The sequence below is a fragment of the Sminthopsis crassicaudata genome, chromosome 1 (assembly GCF_048593235.1).
Source record: "Sminthopsis crassicaudata isolate SCR6 chromosome 1, ASM4859323v1, whole genome shotgun sequence".
Taxonomy (NCBI): Eukaryota; Metazoa; Chordata; class Mammalia; order Dasyuromorphia; family Dasyuridae; genus Sminthopsis; species Sminthopsis crassicaudata.
This window is the reverse complement of record NC_133617.1, coordinates 158,188,172-158,212,285: the sequence shown is the minus strand read 5'-3', so window position 1 is coordinate 158,212,285 and position 24,114 is coordinate 158,188,172. Positions and strand designations below refer to the sequence as shown.

The following is a 24,114-nucleotide window of genomic DNA, read 5'->3' as shown; positions in this document are numbered from 1 at the left end:
TCCTTTCCCCATCAACTACCAAGACCCTTCTGAACAGTTTACCACATTGTACATGCCAACAGGGACCTGATATAAATGTCAGGGCCAAGATCACTTGATATTCTGCATCCAAGTTTATCACTAAATCACATCAAGGAATGCCAGGCTCTTAGAACTGCTACATTTTCATTATTTACTTATTCAGTCTAAAGATGCAATTAATTTACTTTAGTTAAATATAAGCACACATATATTTCCCTTGTCTTCTGTGGATCAAAAATTATCTTAGTTGGTTGAATGTTTTTGGAGTAATAATATACTTGGCTTAATTCCCAGCCTGACACTCTTATTTACTCCAGTGTCTAGATACCCTTTCACTTGCACTTTTGAAAGATCAAATTTAGTACAATGTTCCAGCTTGCCAAACTCTTTTTGAATCCTGAATTGACCATATAGTGCATTAACTATCTTTCTCAGACTTTTGTCATCTGAAAATCTGGAAAGCATGTTGTCTTCTGTGACTTTAGTCTAATCAGTGATAAAATGTTAAAGTGGTTAGGGTCAGGTTTCCCCTCTTTCCCCTTTTGGTGCTTATCTGGAAGATTTATTGAACCAGTTCTTTGCCGCTTGTATTTGACAAATATGGATGGTTTTATGGTACCATTTACTGCAATATAAGATTCAGGTTCTTGATTTGTGAAGACTATGATTCATGAAATATCTCTGCAAATCTTTGTCTACAAGGAAAGTTACTCTGTGTTTTATAGAATTCATTTTTTAAAACCATCTTCTGCTTCTCTTCTGCCAAATTTTTCTCCACTTTTGCATTTTTGTGCTCTTTCATTTTTGCTTACAGAAACTCTGCTACTTTAAAAGGAATATTAACTTCTGCATTCTGATTCCACTACTTACCCTCAGTTCTGCATTGATAGCTCTGATTTCTGAGAAGACCTCATTCTTGGGGGAGAAAATTACCTATGTCAGCCTGCCTATAAAAGGAAATCTGTAGAGGGGATCTTTTATCATGTGTTTTTATGAAGGATGGATGATCTTAAACCACTTAAGAGACCATTCTTATGAAATTCAACAAAAGAAACAGAATTGCTTTTTTTGTGCCTTTCTCAATGTCTAGATTCTTATTGAAATGATTCTAAAACTCTTTGGCTCTTATGTTGGAATGCCCATGACTTGTTTTGGACACTACACAGATGTTCAGGCAGACTGTTCTCCAATGTGAGAGAAGTAATTAAGATAGACTTTGAGTCTCCCAACATTTAGACATAACCCTTTATCATGCAGAGCATTCCCTATCCCTACTCCTCACCAATTTTAATTGTAAACTCCTTGAGTGTATGGTCTGTGTCCTTTCTATCTGTGTATTATCATTTCTGGACATAGTATATTACATTGTGCTTAAATTATATTTGTTGAATTGAATCATCTCAGAATAAAGTTATGACTGAATAAACCGAACTCATTGCCTGAATACATTGAAATATATGCTCACATATGTTTTCTGTTAGTATACTTTATAAGCACCTTAATTTTCTATCCTAATTAGTCATTGGATTGAGGGAGAAAAAGGGCAATTCTATTTACATTAGTTTATTTTCCAGAGGAAGGACCTACAGGATTGGTTACAAGCCTTTCCAACAAGCCATTATCTGGTTTTTATTCCTGTCAATGGGCCTCTATGATTTTAAATTCATTAAAACCAGGTATGGAAAAAAGTCCAAATACTTTTTTTTACCACCCCTTATTCATTCCAGGTACTATATTATTCTAGTGTTTCCACTCTCTTTCCTTTATCCTATAATTGCTATCCTTCCCATAACTGCTCTGAGTTGCCCTTGATAGTACATACGAATATCTGCTACTTTCCAGCAAGGACATTGCTTTACAATAAGCCCATATGTGATTTTCACTGGTGCAGAAAACTAGTGGGGCCTCTTTTAAGCCTAAGGCCTTTGTCCCTTAGGAAAGGAAACTTCACTGTTAAATAAACCAGTGACATCTTGCTGCCTACCACATTCTGAATCTACTCCACTAATCTTTTCAAATGATCTCTTATGCCTTGAACACTTACTTGCATGCCTAATCGGCAAGTTTAATTTACAACCCTTGTTACTTTCTAAATGTTTAATTGAGTTAGTGGTTATAGCTGACTCATAAACCCATAAAACCCCTCAGTGGTAAACTAATTATTCACTGCACCTGCCCACCAAATAATTAGCATCATTCATTACTAACAATCAGCAGTAGGGCTGTTGAAAAGTTAGTTATCCAAACAGTTTTTTTTAAAAAGACATACCTTGAAATAGAAGCTGAGAAAAATCAATAAATGTTTCTCTTAAAATTAGCACTTACCTATTTCCTGTGCCATCATATACCCATTTACTGCTACCAATTCCTTCATAGTCTGAAGCACAATAATAAAGGCATGCATTAAGATGTAAGACGAATAGCAGATATCCAGTAGTTCGAATGACTCTGTCAGGAATAACATATGCCAAGCAAGAATTAATGATTTTACTGAAATATGGCCTATATTTTTCCCTTGAAGTTTCTCCCAGACCCTCTTGCCTTCACCTCTAGTTGTGTTAACTCTCATTAGGACTATTGAAAATGATGGTATCTTTTGCCTGTTTTCTGGTTTCAGCATCTTGACTCGATTTGACAAAGTCGGAAAAAAAAAAGATTTTGTTTTCTCCATTCACACATGGTATGAATCAGCTTCAAGAAAGGCTTGGCCTCCAGAGTCACCTCTGTGTTTGGAGCCTCATAAAGCATAGCTTACTAATTTAACTGGATATCTCAGAAAGGCTCATGGGATTCTATCCCACAATTCAATATGATTAAAGGACACTTTGCAAGAAGATCCGAACAACAAAAAGAATATATTTCAGTTAGGTCTGAGGTGTGGTGACAGAGACATACAATGGACTTGTAAAAGAGCATGTCTGCCTAGAGTAATCCCAACTGAAGCTGGTAATAGTCTTCCCCCTCACCCGCAAGAGCTAAAATCATGTAAGATCATAAAGTAATCCTTATACTTACATCTCATTTAAAAATGTGTCCATCAGATCAGCCTAGTAATGAACCCCCTATGTTTCCATTCTAGAAAATGTCTTCTCTTTGCTGAAGAGGGAGATCATGACTTAATTCCACCCACAGGTCTGTCTGGTTGGTTGGACCAATTAATATCTTCGCTTTTCCAAAAATTTGAATTATACTCTACCTGTAGATGTATGCTTTGTTCATTCTTGATTCCAGGCGGTCATTAAACTCAAAGAATGAGGTATACTTTGTGGACGGCAAGTGAAATAAATCAAGTAACATATTAGTTTTACAGATACCTACTTTAAATGTAGCTGCTCCTAATGGAGTTAGCCATTATGATCTGTGTGCTTATATAATGATATATTTTCATTTATAAATCTTCCCTCCCCCCCAAAAAAATCAGCTTCATTTTCTATGGGAATGTCCTATAGGTACCATTTTAGACACAATACCAATTTAGACACTATGTTATTTTAATAACATCATAAAATTACAGACTTTTTTGGTTAGTGAAAATTGGAATAAAATCAACTATATAATATTAATTTTTACAAAGATCACATAGACAAAAAGTACAAAGAAATCAAAATTACTTTGGAATCAGGAGTCCTGGGTTCAAATCCAACCTCTGACACATACTAGATGTGTGATCCTGGATGAATCAATAAATGTTTCAGTGCCCTAGGTAAGTAACTCTCTAAGAGTATAAGTTGCAAAATAATTTCTTACCTATATAGGTAGAAGAAGTTTCCTGACTGGTAGTTCTTACACCAATAAGGCTACAATTATGATTTATAATAAATATTGTTCTCATATGGATATTACTTCTGTCCCTTACATCAATATAATTAAGGGGTTTCATGGCGAGTGTGTGTAGCATCTAAATAGTATGCATGTAGTTGACTGATTGATCCTTGAAGTCAATAAGATCTGAATGCAAGTTCTGCCTTGGATAATTATTATCTGTGTGAACACAGGCAAATCACTTAACTTGTCTGTGTCTTTTTCTTCATCTACAAAATGGAGATAACAGTAGTATCCCTGGGTGGTTGTGAGGATCAAATGACATACTATATATGAAGTGCTTTATACATTTAAATATATACATTTATTATAAATATATATGTAAAATAAATAAATGCTATCTATTTTTAGGGAAAAAAAGGAAAGAAATAAGCATCTATATAGCATCTACTATGTGCCAGGCATTGTGTTAAGGACTTTACAATTGTTATTCATGAGATCCTCACAACCCTAGGAGATAGATGCTATTTTCATATCCATTTTACAGTTAGGGAAACTAAGGCAAACACATTAAATGACTTCCCTGGTCACATAACTAGTAAATGATTGAGCCAGATTTGAACCTGTCTTTCTGACTCCAGGCTTAATGCTCTATCCCCTGCTCTATCTGATGCCTTTTATTTCAATTAAATTCAACGAGTATCTAATGACAGCATTAATTTGTTGTTGTTCAGTCATTTTGTTCCTATCTGACTTTTTGTAACCCCACTGAGGGTTCTTGGCAAAGCTACAGGAATAGTTTGCCATTTCCTTCTCCAGCTAATTTTACAGATGAGGAAACTGAGGCCCACGGAGTTAAGTCACACTGCTAGTAAGTGACTGCAGCCAGATTTAAACTTGAGTCTTTCTGATTCCAGGCCCAATTCTCTAGCCACTGTGTCACCTAGTTGTCCCCAATCTTAAAACTGGTCATCATATATCTGCATAAAATACATATACTCCTTTAGGACTTGCTTTGATGATTTTCATGCTTTTAAAAATGACAACTACTTTTTCCTTTAAGTCATTATTTCTCTTCCAGGTTCATAACTATATCCCAAGTTGTTGAAATTGCTAAAAAGTCTTAGCATTGTATAAGAAGGATATTGCTGGATAAGTAGGGTATTATATTCTTTAAAATATCTAAAATTATACTGCAATATACAGATAAAGTTGCACAAATCTACCAGTAACAGAAAAATTGTTTTAGTTAACTTTGGAAAAAGTTGTTCACATTTCAAAAAAATTGTTCCCTTATTCTCAAAGATAGAGATATATTCTGATGATGATTTTTGATCAGATTTTTTTGGGGATAATAATCCAATATAACACCTTAGTCAAAAGTCATACAAACAATTGGACATCATTGATATGAGCAAGAGATCCCAAATAGAAAATATGATCCATTAATGTATGTTTGTGCTTAGAACATGTAGTTTTAGTTCCTGTAGCTCAAGAAGATGGGAAAAATACAGATAATGTTAACTCAGAGAGCAGGTTCTAAATGATTAAATATGATAGGAGTGAAGAGAGTAATCTATGACTTCACCAAATCCTGGGATTTGGTCCTGGGGATAGCAGGAAACTCTTGGAGCTGGAAAGAATCTTTTTTTTCTTTCTCTCTCTTTTCTTCTTCTTTCTTTCTTTCTTTCTTTCTTTCTTTCTTTCTTTCTTTCTTTCTTTCTTTCTTTCTTTCTTTCTTTCTTTCTTCTCTTTTCTTTCTTTCTTTCTTTCTTTCTTTCTCTTTCTTTCTTTCTTTCTTTCTTTCTTCCTTTCTTCTTCTTTCTTCCTTTCTTCCTTTCTTCCTTTCTTCTTTCTTCCTTCTTCCTTTCTTCCTTTCTTCCTTTCTTCCTTTCTTCCTTTCTTCCTTTCTTCCTTTCTTCCTTTTCTTCCTTTCCTTCCTTTCTCCTTTCCTTCTCCTTTCCTCCTTTCCTCCTTTCCTCTTCCTCCCTCCTTTCCTCCTTTCCTCCTTTCCTCCTTTCCTCCTTCCTCCTTTCCTCCTTTCCTCCTTTCCTCCTTTCCTCCTTTCCCTCCTTTCCTCCTTTCCTCCTTTCCTCCTTTCCTCCTTTCCTCCTTCCTTCCTTCCTTCCTTCCTTCCTTCCTTCCTTCCTTCCTTCCTTCCTTCCTTCCTTCCTTCCTTCCTTCCTTCCTTCCTTCCTTCCTTCCTTCCTTCCTTCCTCCTTCCTTCCTTCCTTCCTTCCTTCCTTCCTTCCTTCCTTCCTTCCTTCCTTCCTTCCTTCCTTCCTTCCTTCCTTCCTTCCTTCCTTCCTTCCTTTCTTGCTTTGCTTTTTTTCTTTCTTTCTTAACAAATTGATACAAATGCTACTTTACATATGTAAAGTCAGGGGTCTAATTGGTGAAACATCAGTGTAGATCATAAATTTAGAGTGTTGGTTAACGTTCAGTGAGGTTAGAAAATTTGTCTAGTCATATAGTCAAGTGTTAAGGCTAGGATCTGAATACAGGACTTCTGGTCTCCTTGTCTACTGCTCTAATCATCATAACTTGTTATCCTTAGTTTTTATATAGAAACAATAAAATGTATTTAGTTATTCAACAAGCATTTATTAAGTGCAAAATATTATGCTAGGTAGTGGGGATGCAATGTCAAACACAAAATATTCCCTAGCCTCAAGGAGTTTATATTTTATTGAGGGAAAGAACTTTTGCATAATATATAAAATAAGTTCAAAATACTCTTTCTGCGGGAGGATCAAAGAAAGACTTTGTGTGGCAGGGGGAAATCGATCTTAGTCTTAGGAGAATATTAGGTTTCTACAAGGCAAGGATAAGGAAAAAGTCTGCTCCAGGCATGGACAGCTTGTATATAAGCATGGTAATGGAAAGTAGAATATGGAATAATGGATGAAGTGTGAAAAATATCTAGAAAACCAGTATGGTTGAAAAGGAGAGTGAGGAAAATAATACATAATAATCCTGGAAAAATAAGATAGGGTCAGATTGTGAACCTATATACTTAAATGATTAAATTGTGAATATATACTTAAATGATAAGTATATATATGTATATTTGAACATAGAGGCAATGAGATAGTTTGTTCAGGAAGGAAGTGGTGTGTTGGACCTGAACATTTATAACATCCATTTGGCAGCTATGTTGAGGATGATCATTCATTGTTTGTCCTGAGTTCTTGAAGAGGACCATGACATCAGGAAGATGACGTCATGACTTGAAAATGAATTGGATTTAAGTGAGGGAGGATTGTACAAAGTCAGCAGCCTTTGAGAGACCTTGGCCTTTTAAGCTAAAATCTTTCCCAGGTCTCAGTTTGATTGGGGTAACTCCCATTCAGTGATTAAGGCTAAGTAAGAAATGAGGCAAAGAATGGCCTCTTTTATCTAGTCAACAAATAAAAATAAAAACAAAATCAACCTGGGAGGGGAAGACCCTCAGGATTACTAGCAAAAACAGAAATAATTGTTATTTATTCTCACTCTAAGTCCTCATGAGAATCACAGAAAATCTCATGAATTAAAAGTAGTTGAGGCCTCTCTAAGACCCAACTGAAACCTGTGAGCAATTACTTGAAGGAGGATGCTCTTGAGGAGCTGCCACACACACACAGACACACAAACACACATACACGACACACACAGACACACCGCTTTATGTATATCAAAAGAAAAAAAAGGTAATTGCTTTTAAGCAGATTGGGAATCTACAAGAATAACTTGATTCTGCTTTAAAATTTCTTAATGGACAAAAAAAATCAAACTTTCACAACAGACCAACCAAAAGTATGACAGATCTCAAATAGCATTTAAAATATTTTGACATGGAAATGGTATCTTTCCATAAATGTGTTAGGCATTTGTGAAAACAGTCATATTAAGCATTAGACATTTTGGGAGAGAGATAAGAAACTCATTTTAAGCAAAAAATCATTGAATATTTAACACAGTTACTTGTTTTACAATTGTATAGTTATTTATCTCAACCTATACATTCAATTTATTTGTGATTTGGGAATAGTAGAATGAAGTTTGAAAGGTAGAATGTAAACTCCTTGAATACAAGGCCTATGTAAATTAAAAAAATTTGTTATGTTTTCAGCAATTTCCCACAATACTTTGATCAGAGTAGGTTCTTAATTAATATTTTTGAATTTGATTTAATTTCCTTTAAAGAAATTCATAGAGAATATTTTTGAATTTAATTTTTTTTTCCTGAGGCTGGGGGGTTAAGTGACTTACCCAGGGTCACACAGCTAGGAAGTGTTAAGTGTCTGAAACCAGATTTGAACTCAGGTCCTCCTGAATTCAAGGCTGGTGCTCTATCCACTGCACCACTTAGCTGCCCCTTGAATTTAATTTAATTTCCTTTAAAGAAGTTCACATTTCCAGATTTTTTGCTTCCATCTTTTTTTTTTTAACAGTAACTTGTTGCCAATACTTAATTACTTTGCTGATTTATAATTAAAAGACAAACACTTGGTAAAAAACCTCTAAGAATTGGTGTCTCAAAATGATACTCTTTTTAGGACACTGAAATGACCTATAGTTTGGTCACAGTCAAAGTGGCATTGTTAGTAAAGGCTGCAGTATATCTGTAAGATATTTAAAAGTTCAAGGGCTCTAGTTCTTCTTTGGAGAGGGGGGTGGATATAGTGGATATAGATATAGGTGGAGAGGGGATCATGGCACACTCAAGGTCCTGGAATTTCCCAGTCTAAATTCAGAAAGATCTCAATCCATTGAATTCAAAGGAGCTTAATGGGTTAGGTTTGACACACCTCCACTTGAACTTGAAATTTGGTGAGGGCTAGGATGAGAGCTGGGTTATCAACTCCTCGAGGGGGCCACCAAGAGTTCCTTAATTTGAATCAATATTCCAGAGATCATTGCTTATGGTGAGAATATTTCATGATTTAGTAACACTAAAAAATCGTGAAAGTGCTATCATATAGATTAGACAGCATGTAATCTTCCAGCTAATTAGCATTTTTGTTATCTTCTAGAAAGTAATATAATTATGAAGTCTTCCATTTGTGGTTTAAAAATACAGAAATATAACAGTTTCTACTAAGCTCAAGGAGTTTACATACAAATGGGGAGACAAGTGTACACATATATAAATATCTCCCATAAATAGTCATATATAAAACCTGAAAAAAGTAGATACAACATGATATTGAAGAGGAAGGCACTACCAAGTGGAGGTGACCAGGAAAGGCCTCATGCAGAAAGAAACATTTGAGCTAAGGATTGAAGGAAAACAAGAGGTGGAAGTGAGGGAGATAGAGCATTCTAAAAATGGAAGACAGTCAGTCCAGAGGCATGGAAATGGAAGATGTAGAATTGCATTTTAAATTCTAGATCATTTGGGTGAGATTTACATAATGAATAGACTATTGATGTTGGGGTTAGGAAGATCTAGATTGAGATGAGATTTCTGATACAATTACCTTTGTCACTTGGGAAAACCACTATTCTACATGTTTCATCTAATTGTCTGGGGTGAGTGAGATCTCTTTTAATAGAGGGAATTCTCACATCAGTAATTAATTATTCATGATCATACAGGTTTTTCATGTATTGCTATTAATAACAATTATGTAGCATTTCTGACTTTTTAAAAAACATTTTTTCTTTTTTTTTAGGTACAAAAGAAAGTTAACTAAATACTCATTCCCTAGATTCTTTTGAAAGTTGTTTATTTTCCACATAAAAGAAATGCCTAGATTTTCCCTTTATAAAGGAAATGTAAATGTAAACATTTGTACTTTGCAGGGGTTTATTTAAAAATGAGCTTACTTGGAAGTGTTAGAAATAACTATTCTAATATGTAAAAAACCAAACATCAGTTTCAATGATTAAAAAACACATTATTTGTTTTTAATTTCTGTTATGATTTTTGCTGTTGGTTTAGGTGGTAGACTAGAGGGAATAAATCATTATGAAATTGAGGAGCATTTGAAGAACTGTGAATTCTTTTTTGGGGGGTGGGGACTGGGCCCATGATTTTATCTATGTAGTCAGTCAACAATTATTAAATGCCTACTGTGTGCCATATGTTGCACTGTGTTGGAAATACAAATAAAAAGACAATACCTGCTCTCAAGGAGCTCTATTCTAATGGGGAAAACAATGTACAAACAGAAGAAATAAGTAAGTTAGAGTCAAGGAAAACTGAAGATTATTTTAGAGGGTAGATTTTAAGGAGGGCAGGAGAGGAAAGGCTTCATGTAGAAGATGGGGATTTAGCTGGGGCTTGAAAGAAGCTGGTTGGCAAAGATGAGGAAGGAAAACATTCTGAACATATAGTACAAGACAGAGAAAAAATTCTAGAATCAGGAATTGGATGTTTAATTTGAAGAACTGCAGGAGACTGGTCACAGATTAAATTGGGCAATGAGAGTTCCCAAGAAGAGACTTCTATTTATTTCTCCATAAGATATAGTCTTGAGAACTGCTTAGGTTATTAAAAGATTAAGTAATTTGCTTAGGGTCATTCAATTAGTATGGGTTATAAACAGGATTTAGATTCTTCTTGACTTTGAGTTTGGCCCTCTATTATACTACTAAACATTCTTCATATGTAAATGAAAATATGTGGTTTTTTTTGGGGGGAGCTTAATCTATAATTTTATTTATTTGGAAGTTTCTGGACATGGAGATTATTTTTACTCAGGCAGATCATCAAACCATTGGTATATTACTATTTTTTTAATGAAGCATTAGGTGGCAAAGTGGAATAGTATAGGTCTGGAGCAGGAAGATGTGAGTTAAATTTGGTTAGTTACTTAGTATCTCCTCAGTTTCCTTAACTGTAAAAAGGTGATCATAATAGCACCTACCTCTTGTTGTGATCATCAAATAAGATAATATTTATAAAGCTTTTAGCATAGTGCCTGGGCACATAGCAGGTGCTTAATAAATGTTCCTTTTCTTTTTCCTTTTTTTTTTCCTTCTCTTCTCTACCCTTTCCTCCCTCCACTCTCCCCTTTCTTCTCTCCTTTCCTCTCCCATCCCTTTCCTTCCCCTCCCTTCCCTTCTTCTCCCTTCCTCTCCCTTTTCCTCCCCTCTCCTCTCCTGTCACTTCCTCCATTCCTCCCTCTCTTCCTCCCTCCCTTTGTCTCTCCTTCCCTTCCTTCCTCTCTCCCTCTATTCCTTTCTCTCTCTCTGTTTCTCCTTCCCTCCATCCCTACCTCTCTTTTTTCTTCTCTCCCTCCCTCCTTCTCTCTATTTCCCTTCCCTTTCCTTTTCCCTTTTCCTTCCATAACTTTCCACTGTCACAGCTAGTCTATATCAGAGGCAGTCTTTGTGCATCCAAATACAGCACTCCTTCCAGATTGTATGGTAGATAGAACATGGAGTCAAGAAGACTTTTAAATCCAGTCTCAGATATCTGAGATATCTACTAGCTGTACCAGTCACTTAACCTTTGCTTGCTTTAGTTTCTTCATCTGTAAAGTGAGAGTAATTGTAGCACTTACCCCCAGAGTTATTGTGAGATCTGGGGAGATGATAATTGTAAAGCACTTAGTACAGTACCTGACACACAGAAAGCACTGTAGGAAGGTTAGCTTATAATGATGCTATCATGTAGACTATGGAAATTAAAAAAAATTAAATTTAGCCAGTAAACATCTGTTGAACTCATTAACTTTAAGAGGCTGTTTCACTTAAACTGTTTCAGAAAGAAGCATGAATTATAGGTAACTCACCTTTAATGTCCTATTTATTCTAAATATTGGACTAAACCCAAAAATGAAGTAAAGAACATCAAATGGTATTATTGACATGAGATCCAGCTGTTGAAAGAGTACAATTGACAATTATAATGTGTTTACACCCCTTTTTGAACATTACTGGACTCAACATTCATTGTGCAGAAAAGATTTGTCTGTAGGCCTCTATTTGAAGGAGCTTTCCATAGTGAAATTCAAATCGTTCTAAAACCACATTATCATTACAAAACAAGAATTCTATTATGTTTCATAAATGCTGTCCCACTTTAAATTTATTATGGATTAACAACCATGAACTTGATCCTTTTTTAGTCACTGAATCCTAGGAGAGATTTTTTTACCCCTTATACAGCACAGCTTGAGTTATCACATACACTTAATTTATGGCATAGCTGCTGATGCTTAAGTACATTCTAATAATATTTTTAAAATACTACTGGGAAGCAGCCTTTTGGCCTGAAAATCAAACCTCTCTTTGGCTTTATTTGAAACCACTGAACATTCATCGCTTCCAATGTATTTTTACGTTGCAGTCAAATTCTTGAGTATTCTGAGGCTCATTATCTATCTAGTGGATTATCTGGGTCCTTTGTTCTGTTTTCCCATTATCTACCTTTGGACTGATAATTTACTGTTTTGGGTAGCACCTTTAGCAGAGTCCATGTAAGGGAAGGAAGAATGGTTGAAACTCAAGTCAGTTTCTTTTGCAAGTCTTCAGTAGTTTTCATACATGGTCTGAAGGGAGGAGCTGTTGAATAGCTAAGGGATCATTTCAGATTTTTATTTTGGCCACCAATTGTATTCAAAGCCTGTTATGTGCATTATTACATCATTTATTTATAACAATAGCCCTTCAGGGTAGGTATAAAACTATGACTATCCTTATTCTAAAGATGAGGAAACATAACCAGAGATATTAAATTATTTGGGCAAAGTTCCATAGTTAGTAAGTGGTTGAGCTAGAAGTGAAAACTAGGTCCCAAATCACTGTTATTTCCATTATGTCTCTCCATGTCTGTCTGTAATACTTATTCCTCCTCTTCTATGGATAGTTGTAAGGTTCTTATACAAAAGTATTCTATCTTGGTGGCAATGCCTTAACTGAGACCTTTCACCCACCACTTAATCTACTCTCAGAGACACTCTCCCTTCTTACTTTCCCTTTTCTCCCTCTTCTGACCCTTTGGCAGCCTAGACCCCATGAGGTGACCTGGCAGCAAGACCTGCCATTGGGCAAATCCTGCTCTATTTTCTTTCCTTTTCTCCCTTCCTTGATGCCAGGGCTTTTTTCACTCTAGTCCCCATGAGATGGCTGGGTAGACTACCACAGAGATACCCCTTCCTTTACTCATCCATTGTAAAGTTTGCAGCAAGGCAGCTGGTGGGAAAATGGTATGAACATTCACATGATTTGGATGAATTGAATACAACTCTTATCCTTGAAGTGAGGTGGAGGGCTACATTTTTTCCTTTGCCACTGCATCTTCCGATGCTCTACTTCTTACTGTCTGGGCTGATTTCTATACCCTCCAGACTCCCAGCACTGTCATCCGACTTATTACTAATAAATCCTAAAGAATATCTGATCTTGCCATCCACCCAACTCTTGTACCTTAAGGACTCTAGGTTTTATTCTCCTACATGGAATGGTAGCCTGGGAAAGATGGTTTGGACTGGGAATAGTAGGAGGACTAATTTCCATATAACTTTGATTAATAGGTATGTGTATGTTTTTATAGACATCTTAGAAATAATAAAATTAAGTTACAGAACAATTAAGGCTTTTATTCAAGGTCACAGATATGGAATAGGAGATAAAGACAATTATCTGGGGAACTGAAACTTGGGAATAAAAATGGAACTTTTAGTCTGAATTAACCAGACCATTTGTTATTTATTAACATGTTACTGATATAGTAAATAAATAATATAATAAGACTCCTTATTTTGCCTCTTAATAGCATTTCCCAAATGTTATCTGTTCTTATTATAATTTTGAGAAGGAGATGGGACAGTGCAAAAGGCAAATGCATTTTGCAAATGAGGGAACTGTGATCTGGAACTGTGAATTAACTCATTTGAAGTTACTGCACAGACCTACTGGAAGAAACCAGAATTCCTGAATGAAACTAAAGCTCTTTCCATTGCCCCATCAGGCTTTGGTTCCTCATTTCACTTGACATGTGCAGACTCCACCATAAACCAGGATCAGGGTCTCCACACTGCCACAAATATAAGTTGGCCACAAATAGAGTTGAACTTTTTACTCCTTGTCAAATAATTGATGTCCCATGCTACAAACTAGATACATGTTTTGGTAAGAAGAACAAATAAACTAAATGCTTCTATTCATATTTAGATTAAAAAGTAATTGAGAAAGACTCTGGAATGAATTTTATGATATTCATAGACGATATTAATCTCTGATGTTCTGAAAGAAGGAAAGAAACATTTATTAAGTGCCTACTATGTGCCAGGCTAAATGATTTCATTTGATCCTCACAACAATCTTATGGTGTAGGTAGAGGAAAATGACAGGTTTCTACTAGGAAATAGAAACTGAAAAACTTATAAAAGAATTTTAGTCGATGTTAATTAACAATAAAGATAGTGGGGATCTTTAATTCTGCTTTCAAAGGGTCATAGACTTAGAACTGGAAAGGACCATAGAAGTCATGTAGTCCAGTTCCTTTATTTTACAGATATGGAAACTGAGACATAGAGAAATTAAGTTACTTGCCCAAGGTTACACAAACAATAAGTGATTTCATGGGGATTTGAACTCATGTCCTGAGGATCCAAATTTACCACTCTTTCCATGGAACCACTTGCTTAAAACTTTTTTTTTTTTTCTCCTTAGAAGAACTATGTTCTCTGTTTCTTCTTTTTCATTCTATTAGGTAAACAATTCCAAGAAGCCAAGAGTAGAAAATTTTCCAACTTTTATTTCTATGAACTGCTATGAATTAGACAAAGCACACTACATGATAGGCACTTAATAAATGCTTAAAAACTGATTTTTGATTTTAGATTTAAATAAAGGCACAAAGTAACTTTGCTTAATACCTATTAAACTATATAATAAAATATAGTGTATTTGGTAAGGAACAGATATTTTCGATCTACCTGTGGTCAATTAATTTTCAACTATATGATGCATTTCTTTAAAAGGTATAGTTAATTCTAGGAGAGAAGGTTTTTGTTTTAAGAAACTTAACATGAAGGGATTGCCTGGATTTTTAAAGACTATACAGGATACTAACCTTAAATTTTTTTGAAGTCCGGTAGTGCTCTTTCATCTTCTTTGGGTCTATCTAAAATATACATGTAAATGCAATATTAAGAACATAAGAATTCATACTTCAAACTATATAGCCTAATTAATTTTAATACTGGACTGTATTTAGTTATTTTTTTTTTCTTCATTTGGCTTTTTCTGTGTGAGAGCTATTTCCTAGCTCTCATTTATTCTAGTAGACTGAAACAGTCAATGAAACTTCAAGAGGAGAGAATAGAGTAGCTCTTTCCAATGATTTCTTAGGTTCTCTAAGGTCTTAGACTTGTGTCTCTGCTATGGTAAAATTAGCAGGTTTTCTCTATACTGCTTTTTCAGTCTGTCTTCTAAATAATGAAGGGAAGTCAATAAGTGCTAAGTCAAAGAATACTCTTCAGCTCGTCCCTCCTTTTTGCTGGGCTTTTGCATCTAGATGTATTCCCAGTCATGTCTGCTTACATTACACCCATTTTAAGATAACAGACTCCATAGTTTTTCCTTTAAGACACTTAGATCCATAATCTTTTTCCAATCTCCAAATTTCATTGATATTTGTCAAAAGCTTAGACTTCTGACTGTCACAAATCAAACTTAAATTGTATCTTTATACCCTTTAGTAGTGTGCCGAATCTGAACAAAATCAGTTATCCCCATAGGAAAGCTATTGTGAGCAGATACATGGGTAGTACTGAGTGGAGAAGTTAAAACAAAGAGTTCATTTTCTGGGGTCAATAACAGCATTTTCAGCAAATTGTTTCCTTGGCTTTGAGTCACAATGTTGTCTATGGCCACAAAATTGTATATATGGATTAAATTTAGCTGAAAATATCCCTTGTGAAATTATATGCTATACTGTTTTAGATCAAAATTCAGCACTATTGTGAATGACATGTGAACTGGAATTTTCAAAATCTATAAAATGGAGGCACTGTCTACCTCAAGAAAAGGTTGTGAGGAAACCTCTTGTAAGTCATTAAGAACAATAGAAATTGTAATTATTGACTGTGCAACCCTCATTTAACCTTTCAAGGTCTCTATTCTCTTAAGTCTATAAATTATAGAGCAGTTGTCAGTCTGCATTAGCAGAAGATGTTTTCTTACTGGGAGGTCAATGAAATCACAGATCCTGCCCAATTCTCCCTCTCTTTGCTTCAAATAAATAAACCATATGTTAATAGCTGGAAATATAATAATTGTTTAGTGCTTGTGTAGCAGTCTTCATAAAGTGGATCATTGATCCAACAATAATAATTCACATTTATGTATAAACCTTATTTGTATAGTATTTTATATTTCCAAAGCACTTTACCTGTATCACTTCATTTAATCTGCATATTACCCCATAAGGCATGTAACTCAAGTATTATCATCTCCATAGTTCATATTAGGAAAGTGGAAGGAAATGAAAAGAACATTATTAACTACTGTTAGAAAATTGAGGTTTCCTTTGTAGCACTTATTTTGACAGCCTAGTACTAAGCATTTATCTTGCCTAAGAACAATCTTGTTAATATATCTACATCCACATTAATTCCAACACTGCTTCTATTGTCTTGAAAACAGATCATTAGATCAAAGATTCTTCATAGTGTCCTGGACTGTCACTTTAATTACTGTTTGCCTTAATTTCTCCATCTGCTAAAATGGAGAAAAATAGCACCTGCTTTCCAGGGTTGTTGTGAGGATTAAATGAGATAACTGTAAAGGGCTTGGTATAGTGCCTGGCACATAATAAGCTCTATATAAATGTTATCTATTATTAATTTATTGCTAGTAAATTTCTCTGACTTTAAGAAGGAAAAAAGGTCTTTGGTTAAATGGAAAATCTTGCCTCTTGATGGCATGTAACTCTGAACCTAAGAATTACATGGGTCTTTAGATGTAGATAGCGGTTCAGATTATACCCTACCCTATATGGTCTTCTTACCACAGTACTAGCAACATTCTTAGCAGTCAAGTACATAATCTAAGTTTTGCCATTTAATGCTTTTGTGATTTTGGGTAAGTTATTTAATCATTTAGGGCAGGCATTATTAATCCTTTTTGTGTTGTGCACTCTTTTACTCCAAACACAGCCTCATGAAGCTGTCTTTAAATGCATAAAATAAAACATATAGGACTATTAAAAAACCCAATGATCTTTAAATACAATTATGAATTTTTTTAAGTTCTTAGACTTCAGGTTAAGAACCTCTGTGTTAGGGTCTTACTTTCTTACCCTGTAATGAGTTAATTAAAATATATGTCTTATTAAATTCAGTCCATCTCTAATCCCTATGATCTTATTCACCTTTGAACTATTCTAAATGAGAGAAAGAATTGCATTTCTCTTGGTAGTTTCTACCATGTATTAGTAACCCATGATAATGGATTTTAAATAGATCCTGCAGAGAGTGTTTTTGGAGGTTATTTTTCTTAGCTCTAACTCTCCATTGTGTGCAAAGGCTTCTTAGAAAATTGAAAATAAAAGTCTTTCCTTACTGATTTTGTCATTTTCCATTTGTCAAACATCGATTGCTCCCCCTTGTGTATCTAATGGAGGTTGAAATTAGCATTCTTTTTTGTTTGTTTTTGTTTATTCTTTATTTGTACACTCTCATCATCATTCCTCAAGCTGTCAGTGAGCTCTGGGGATATTGTTGGCGAGTTAACTGATGCTTTGGAGCCAGCCGAAGGAATGCATTGGATAGATTCTGCCTGTGTTGACTTGAGATGCTACACTGGCTATTGTTGAGTAAATTTGGTCCTAAAATTATAAGATTTCAAAACCTTGCCTCTCTTGACTTCATATAAAAATCCATTTACATGGTATTGGGTTCAGAGAGACTAGAATGGCATTAACAGGTGCTCTTTACCTGTTGGCAAATGCCTCATATACAAATAGAATTTTCACATACCAAGTAACATTATTTGAATGACAAAATAAAATAAAAATAATAATAAAAATAAATTCCCTCCTTGATCCAAGGTTGGGGAGTGCAAACCATAGCTAGAGAGTCAAATTCTGCCCCTCAAGGGTCAAATCCAGACTTTAGTCTGTTCTTGCATAGTGAGCTTAAGAAAATATAGTTATCTTTTCTACATCATGGGTGTTAGGGACTCAGTGTCCTCTTGATCTGGAAAATTTGCATAGAATTTTTTTGGCCCACCCTTCAAACCAGAGAAATCTGAATGTTTTCCTTATTTTTAATAAGATGTTTACAGTATATCAATGTAAAATTTGGATTAAGTATTGCTCACAGGTTCTGTGTTGTCTGTGGTTTCCTTAAAACTCCCCCAAATTCTCATTTAGTTTCTTATACCAACCTGTGATAGATTAAAACTGTGATGGGGAAAGTAGTGATGTGGAAGGGATAACAGTAACTATTACATTTTGAATAAAATTTTATTGTACAGGCATATAAAACTAGGCAGGATCAGAATTAGATTCAGGCTACAACTTGTCAACTATATTAGCCAAATCTATGGAAATTTTCCTACCATTTTTCACTTACTATTTTGTCTCCTCCTTTTAAAAATTCCAGTCTGGGTTGAATCAATAGCATATCACTCAGGTATATTATATCACAGATGATATCAGTTATAAGCCAGTATTTCATATTATTTGGTGTTTGATAGGGAAAAACTAGGCGCATTGGAATTAACCAGCAGTTCCAGTTATAAGCAATAGTGACTAACAAGAGCCACAAGACATAGGAGTGATCTAGAAGAAACAAAACAAAATGAATAATACAATTGGTATAAAATAAACATTCTTTTTAATCATCTTTTGTTTATTTGTTTGTTTGGAATAGGAGAGGATTGCCATCCCCAAGTGCAAGTTAATTGCATTTTGTATTTGCATTTACAATTACAATTTGCATAAATATATATTAGTTTTTAAATTCAATTCTTCATGAATATCTTTTATATATATAATGTAATATATAGTTATATTCATGTATATATGCATATATAATAGAGAACTTTTTAAAAAAAAAGACTATAAAATAGCCTTAGTTTCCCTTCAAAGGGAGAGTATCCCTTCTATTTCCTACTATCTCATCAGAAGTGGCTCTTTACCACAGAAAGACCAAGAAAAATCCCAGAGTGCTCCATGGAGAAGCCAGTAATTGACATAACTGCATTTATTTCTTCATTTGGGCACTAGACTGCAGGGTGGCCCTGAGCAGGTGGTAAGGGTATGCAGTTTCTGAAGGGAAGACCAATAATGAGGAAAAGGCAGTTTATTAATACTTCTTATATCTCCTAAGCTCATTGACTTTACCATATCAGCTTAAAAAAGAAAAAAGGAGTTTTTTCTTAATAAATGAAACAGCAAAATATAGGTGAAAGAGTATTAAATTGTGGCCAGAAGATTTGAGGTAAAGTCTTAGTAATATTACTTGGTACTATTAGTCTCCCTATTCATAGTGGAATGTGTGATCTTGGTCACCGAAATTACTTTCTGCCTCTTTGAAGCTGAAAAATCCAATCCCTTTATTGAGGAAAGAAACTGGGTGATATTCTATTTGAAAAAATTAAGGTGATTGAATCTAGATTATCTCTTGCAAGCCATTAAAATATATGTTTTCTTATGGGTCCATAAATAGGATAAATAATCCTTTATGAAATTTAAATGTTGTTGTTGTTTGTCCTTTGTTTTCAAAGAGAACCAGTGACATCAGGAAGGTGCTGTCTTGACTTGTGTGAATAGGAATTAAGTGAGTCAGAACTGTGTAGTCACTAGCTCAGTCTCTCCTTCAGAACTATCAGAGCTAGTGACTATTCAAATAAAAAAAAATCATTGTGGAAGGGGAAGACACAGAGTAAGTCTTCATGTGGTGGTCAGAAAAAACCATACAAGAACACTTTTAACATCTCTCTTAAGAACTTTAGAACTGATTGTATGACATGGAAGACACTTGTACAGAATCACCCAACATGAGTGCTCTCATTAGAGAAGATGCTGTGGTCTATGAGCAAAGCCAAATTGAATTCGCTCAGAAGAAATGCAAGATGCACAGAGTTAGAGAGACCACCCCAAATGTTCACAGGAATTATTTGTGTCCAATCTGTGGCAGAGCATTTTGAGCTCACATTGACTTCAGCAGCCACAAGCGGACACCCTGTAACATGACTCTGATATGAAGATGTCATTTTGGTCCTCTTATAGAACAAAGGACAACAACCAACCAACCTCTAGTTTCATCATGTAGTAAGTGCTTAACAAATGCATGTAGACTATTAAGGAAAACAATTTGTGCACATATAAATATATTTGAAACCTTATAGAAATGTATATTGTAATTTTGGAAGGAGGTAATAGCAACTATGAGAAAAGAAAGAATAAGGAAATTCCTCTTTAAAAAGCCAAGTCACTTCATGATCCACTGAGCACTTCTTTGAACTGTCCTGATGTAAGAGTTTATATTTCTCTAGTAAGCAACATATAAACTTCCTTACTTCCCTCCCACATGCTTTATGGTATTTTTCCTTTCATCTCCCCATCATGCCTCATGATGTCTTTCTCCTTATAGTTAACTAACTCTTTTAGAGTGCTAGCTTCCTTTATGGATTTAGTCTACCAATCAAGGGTATACTCCCACCTCATGGAGAATTTACTTTTTCCTGGTTAATTGTGAATTCCACTAGGTAATTATCTATTTCATTATTAATTGTTAAAACCCCCTTTCTTGCTAACTATTTGCTCTCCCAACTCTATTTCATATTTATCATTTCTGGCACCTGTTGTATCTCTTCATTTTATTTGTAAACTCTTTTCCTAAATAAACCTATCTTTTGCCAGAGAGAATCTTAACATTTGGTGCCAATTGTTCTCCTAAATCTCATTATCTGGTCCCTAAGCAGCAAACACATTATTTGGAGCTAGGAATTGCTGGCCTGAACACATCAAGTCTCATCAATGCGGACATCCTTGAGAAATATACTGTCAAAGCAAGTGAATTTATCCACAGTATTCAAAACTTCATCATTTGCTGTAACTGATGGCTCCACATATGGATAGTATGATGCTGGCTATTAGAGTACCTGTGTTTTCTTGATCTTAATTGTTACTTCAAAATTAGCACAAGCACCAGAGAATTGACCCATATTTTGTTGCATCTTGATTTCAAAGGCTGCATTGAGTGCAATCATTTTCAAATAAGACTAGTGGTACAAAGAAAGGCAAAAGATAGCTCTTGTTATTGAGGAGCTCAGTGTCTAATGATAACATGTAAGTTCTATAAAGACAAAGACTGTTTAATTTTTGTCTTTGAGAACTCAGTGAGTGTAATGCTTGATATAGTGCCTGGAACCTAATAAATACTTGATAAGTGATTCATCAATGACAATCAGCCTTCAATGCGCATGCCACTTATTTACCTGTGTGTGAATCTATATTGGCTGGCAATTTCATCTTCTTTAGAAACTCTTTCAATGGGACTTTCTTGAATTTGCAACACAGCATGTCACAGTAGTGTTCTTCTTCTTCCTTAGTCTCTTCTCCTGGCTGGGGAGGAACAGCTGCAGGTGCAGCTTAATGTACCATGAAAGAAGAAAAACCTTTCTTAAGGGTTAGATGTGATTAATCTTTACTCTTTTCAATCTATCCTTCCTATGGTTGCCAAATTAATATTCCTAAAGCACAGATCTAACACCCCTTACACTCCGTCACCAATCACTATTGGTTCTTGGATAAAACACAAACTTCTCAGTAGGATATTCAAAGTCTTTCATTATTTGGCATCCACTTACCTTCCTAGCATTCTTTCTTTCTTTAAAGCAATTAATTATTTAATTAATTTGAAATTTATGAATCAAACAAGAATTTGCATGACAGTATAATTAAAAAGATGATTTGCATATGAAACTGCAAATCTCTTATATATAACTTGCTATTCCTTTAAAATATATAATAAAGTTATAATCTAAGTTTTCTTTTTTTTCTTCCCTACTCTCCCATCCCTCAGAGATGGCTTCTGTGAGACATAAATAGATATCTATATATAAAATCATCCAATACATACTTCAATTTATTAGTTCTTTTTCTTGATGCAAATAGCATATTCTTTCATATTGCTTTGTAGTCAATTTGGGCATTTATAATAGCCAAAATGACTTAGTTGCTCTTCACAATGCCCTATTCAACTTATACTTTTCTGTAAGTTTCCTATATATATTCCATCTTCCATCACCATAAAGTGTTCATTTTTTGGGAATTTGTTTTCTCCTAATTGAGACAGTGTTGAATCTTAAGTTTCTTTCAAAGAGCAGCTCAAGAGCTGTCTCCTATACAAGGCATTTCCTGATACCCTAGTTATTAATATTATTTCTATTTTAAATTAATTTATAATACTTTGCATATCTTTGTATATATTTATATTCCTGTTCTTTCTTCCCTTCTCAGTAGAATGTAATCCCTTGAGGAAAAGAATGTTTACCTTTGTCTTTGTATAATCAATATTTGTTGAATAGAATCAAATTGAGCATGTATTGTTGTTTATTGTTTATGATTCAACCTTGCAAATATTTATTGAGGATTTATTACATGCCTAATATTATTCTAAGAATTGAGGATAGAGGTAAGTGAAAAGGAGAGACAGAATGATTTCTACTCTATGATCATTGATTCTAATTATGGCCACTCTCTAAAACATTTCTTAAAGTATTTTGGCCTAAATTTCCCTTTTGTCATTCAATTTGATGAAAAATACTTACCAACTTTGGGACTGGCTTCAGGAGAAGACAAATCATCCTCTTTCAACTTTTCCTTTTGGTGGGCTGTCCTTTCACGTATTTTCTTAGCAAAGTTCTGGAGCTGAGTTTCAACATACTTACTTGTGATGAGGTCCTGTTTTACCTTTTCTTCTGGGCTAATTAAACAAAAGAGAAATGACATTTAGAGATGGTCCACTAAGAGAAAAATACATAGTATCTCCAATAGGCTATAAATTCTTTAAATATCGAGGGTTGTTCTTAATTTTTTAAATTTACCCTCACTGTTAATGAAAAGACTTGTTGTAATAGTAACTGGACTAATGCACATCTACCAGTAAGACACTGACATCTTGAAGTGAACAACAATTAGGTTAGGACTACAAAATTATAGAACTAACAGAAATTTTAGATCTCTATAGCTATCTCAGGGGCTCTCAGCACATAGATAGAAAGAGGATCAGACAACAGTTCAGAAAGAGACTATAGGGGACCCTTTTGCTGGTACCTGGACGCATCTGGCACTGATTGACAACTTGTTGTTCATAAATAGTTTTGTGTCACAGGAACAGGGAGATGAGGATTGCTGGTGGTTGGTCACAAGGGAACATGGACCCGGATCACAGTTCCAAATGCTAGTTTTTATTTCTGCAGGGCCAAAAGTTCAAGGCCTTTCTTGGCTAAAATTCATAATGCACATCAGGAAAGCAGTGATCATGCCTCTCTCAGGATCACACTGGAAGTACCAAAAATTTACAGACCTCTAGAACCAGCTCTGAAAACAGCAGCATGAAAAAGTCTGAAATTTAGGATAGAGTCTTCCCAACCCCAAGTGACCAAAGCCCAATTTAAACATAAAATTCAAAGTAAAAAAATTAGTCTGGAAATTGAACAAACAATTTTTTAAAATGGCCATAAAAGTTGCTAATGTGTTAGGAAAGACCAAGGCATAAACTCAGAAGAAAACAGCTGCCCCAAAACCAAAAGTTCAAAGAAAAATGCTAATTGGACCTACAGTTAGAGAGAGTGTAGAAGAAAAATTGGGGGAAAAATGAGAGTGAAGCAAGAACATTTTAAAAATAAAATTAACAACTTAATAAACAAGTCACCAAAAATCATGAAGAAAATAGCACCATAAAAAAACAGTAAAGAGTAAAATGGAAAAGAGGTACAAAATTCAATGAAGAAAACAATTCCTTAAAAGTTAGAATTGGGCAAGTGAAAGTTAATGACTTTATAAGACACATTAAAACAAAATCAAAAGAATGAAAAATAGAAAAAAAAGTGAAATATTTTATTGAAAACACAATTGATCTGAAACTGGATTTGGGAAGAGATAATTTAAATATTATTGCCAGAAGGGAAAGGAGTTAGGATTATAACCAAGAATAACTCATCCCACAAAACTAAGTATAATCTTGTAGAGAAAGAAGTGGATATTTCATGAAATAGAAGACTTTCAAACATTCCTGATGAAAAGACCAGAACTGAATTGAAAATTTGACATTCAAACAAAAGGCTCAAGAGAAGCATAAAAAAGTAAGCATGAGAGAGTAATCATTAGGGACTCAATAAAGTGAAACTGTTTATATTGCTATATATGATTTA

The 24,114-nt window shown here is 34.6% G+C and overlaps 1 protein-coding gene across 1 annotated transcript in view; it reads right to left on the bottom strand.

Annotated features, from left to right (window-relative positions):
• The window catches only part of CNGB3 (cyclic nucleotide gated channel subunit beta 3), a 274,698-nt gene that overhangs the window by 54,673 nt on the left and 195,911 nt on the right, over window positions 1–24,114 (bottom strand). The window contains exons 5-11 of the mRNA XM_074278924.1: window positions 22,510–22,664; window positions 21,175–21,327; window positions 18,303–18,511; window positions 14,798–14,848; window positions 11,511–11,597; window positions 3,218–3,282; window positions 2,347–2,469 (exon numbers count right to left, since the gene is read on the bottom strand). Of these exons, the coding sequence (XP_074135025.1) occupies window positions 2,347–2,469; window positions 3,218–3,282; window positions 11,511–11,597; window positions 14,798–14,848; window positions 18,303–18,511; window positions 21,175–21,327; window positions 22,510–22,664 (843 nt within the window). The remainder of the gene's footprint in view (window positions 1–2,346; window positions 2,470–3,217; window positions 3,283–11,510; window positions 11,598–14,797; window positions 14,849–18,302; window positions 18,512–21,174; window positions 21,328–22,509; window positions 22,665–24,114) is intronic.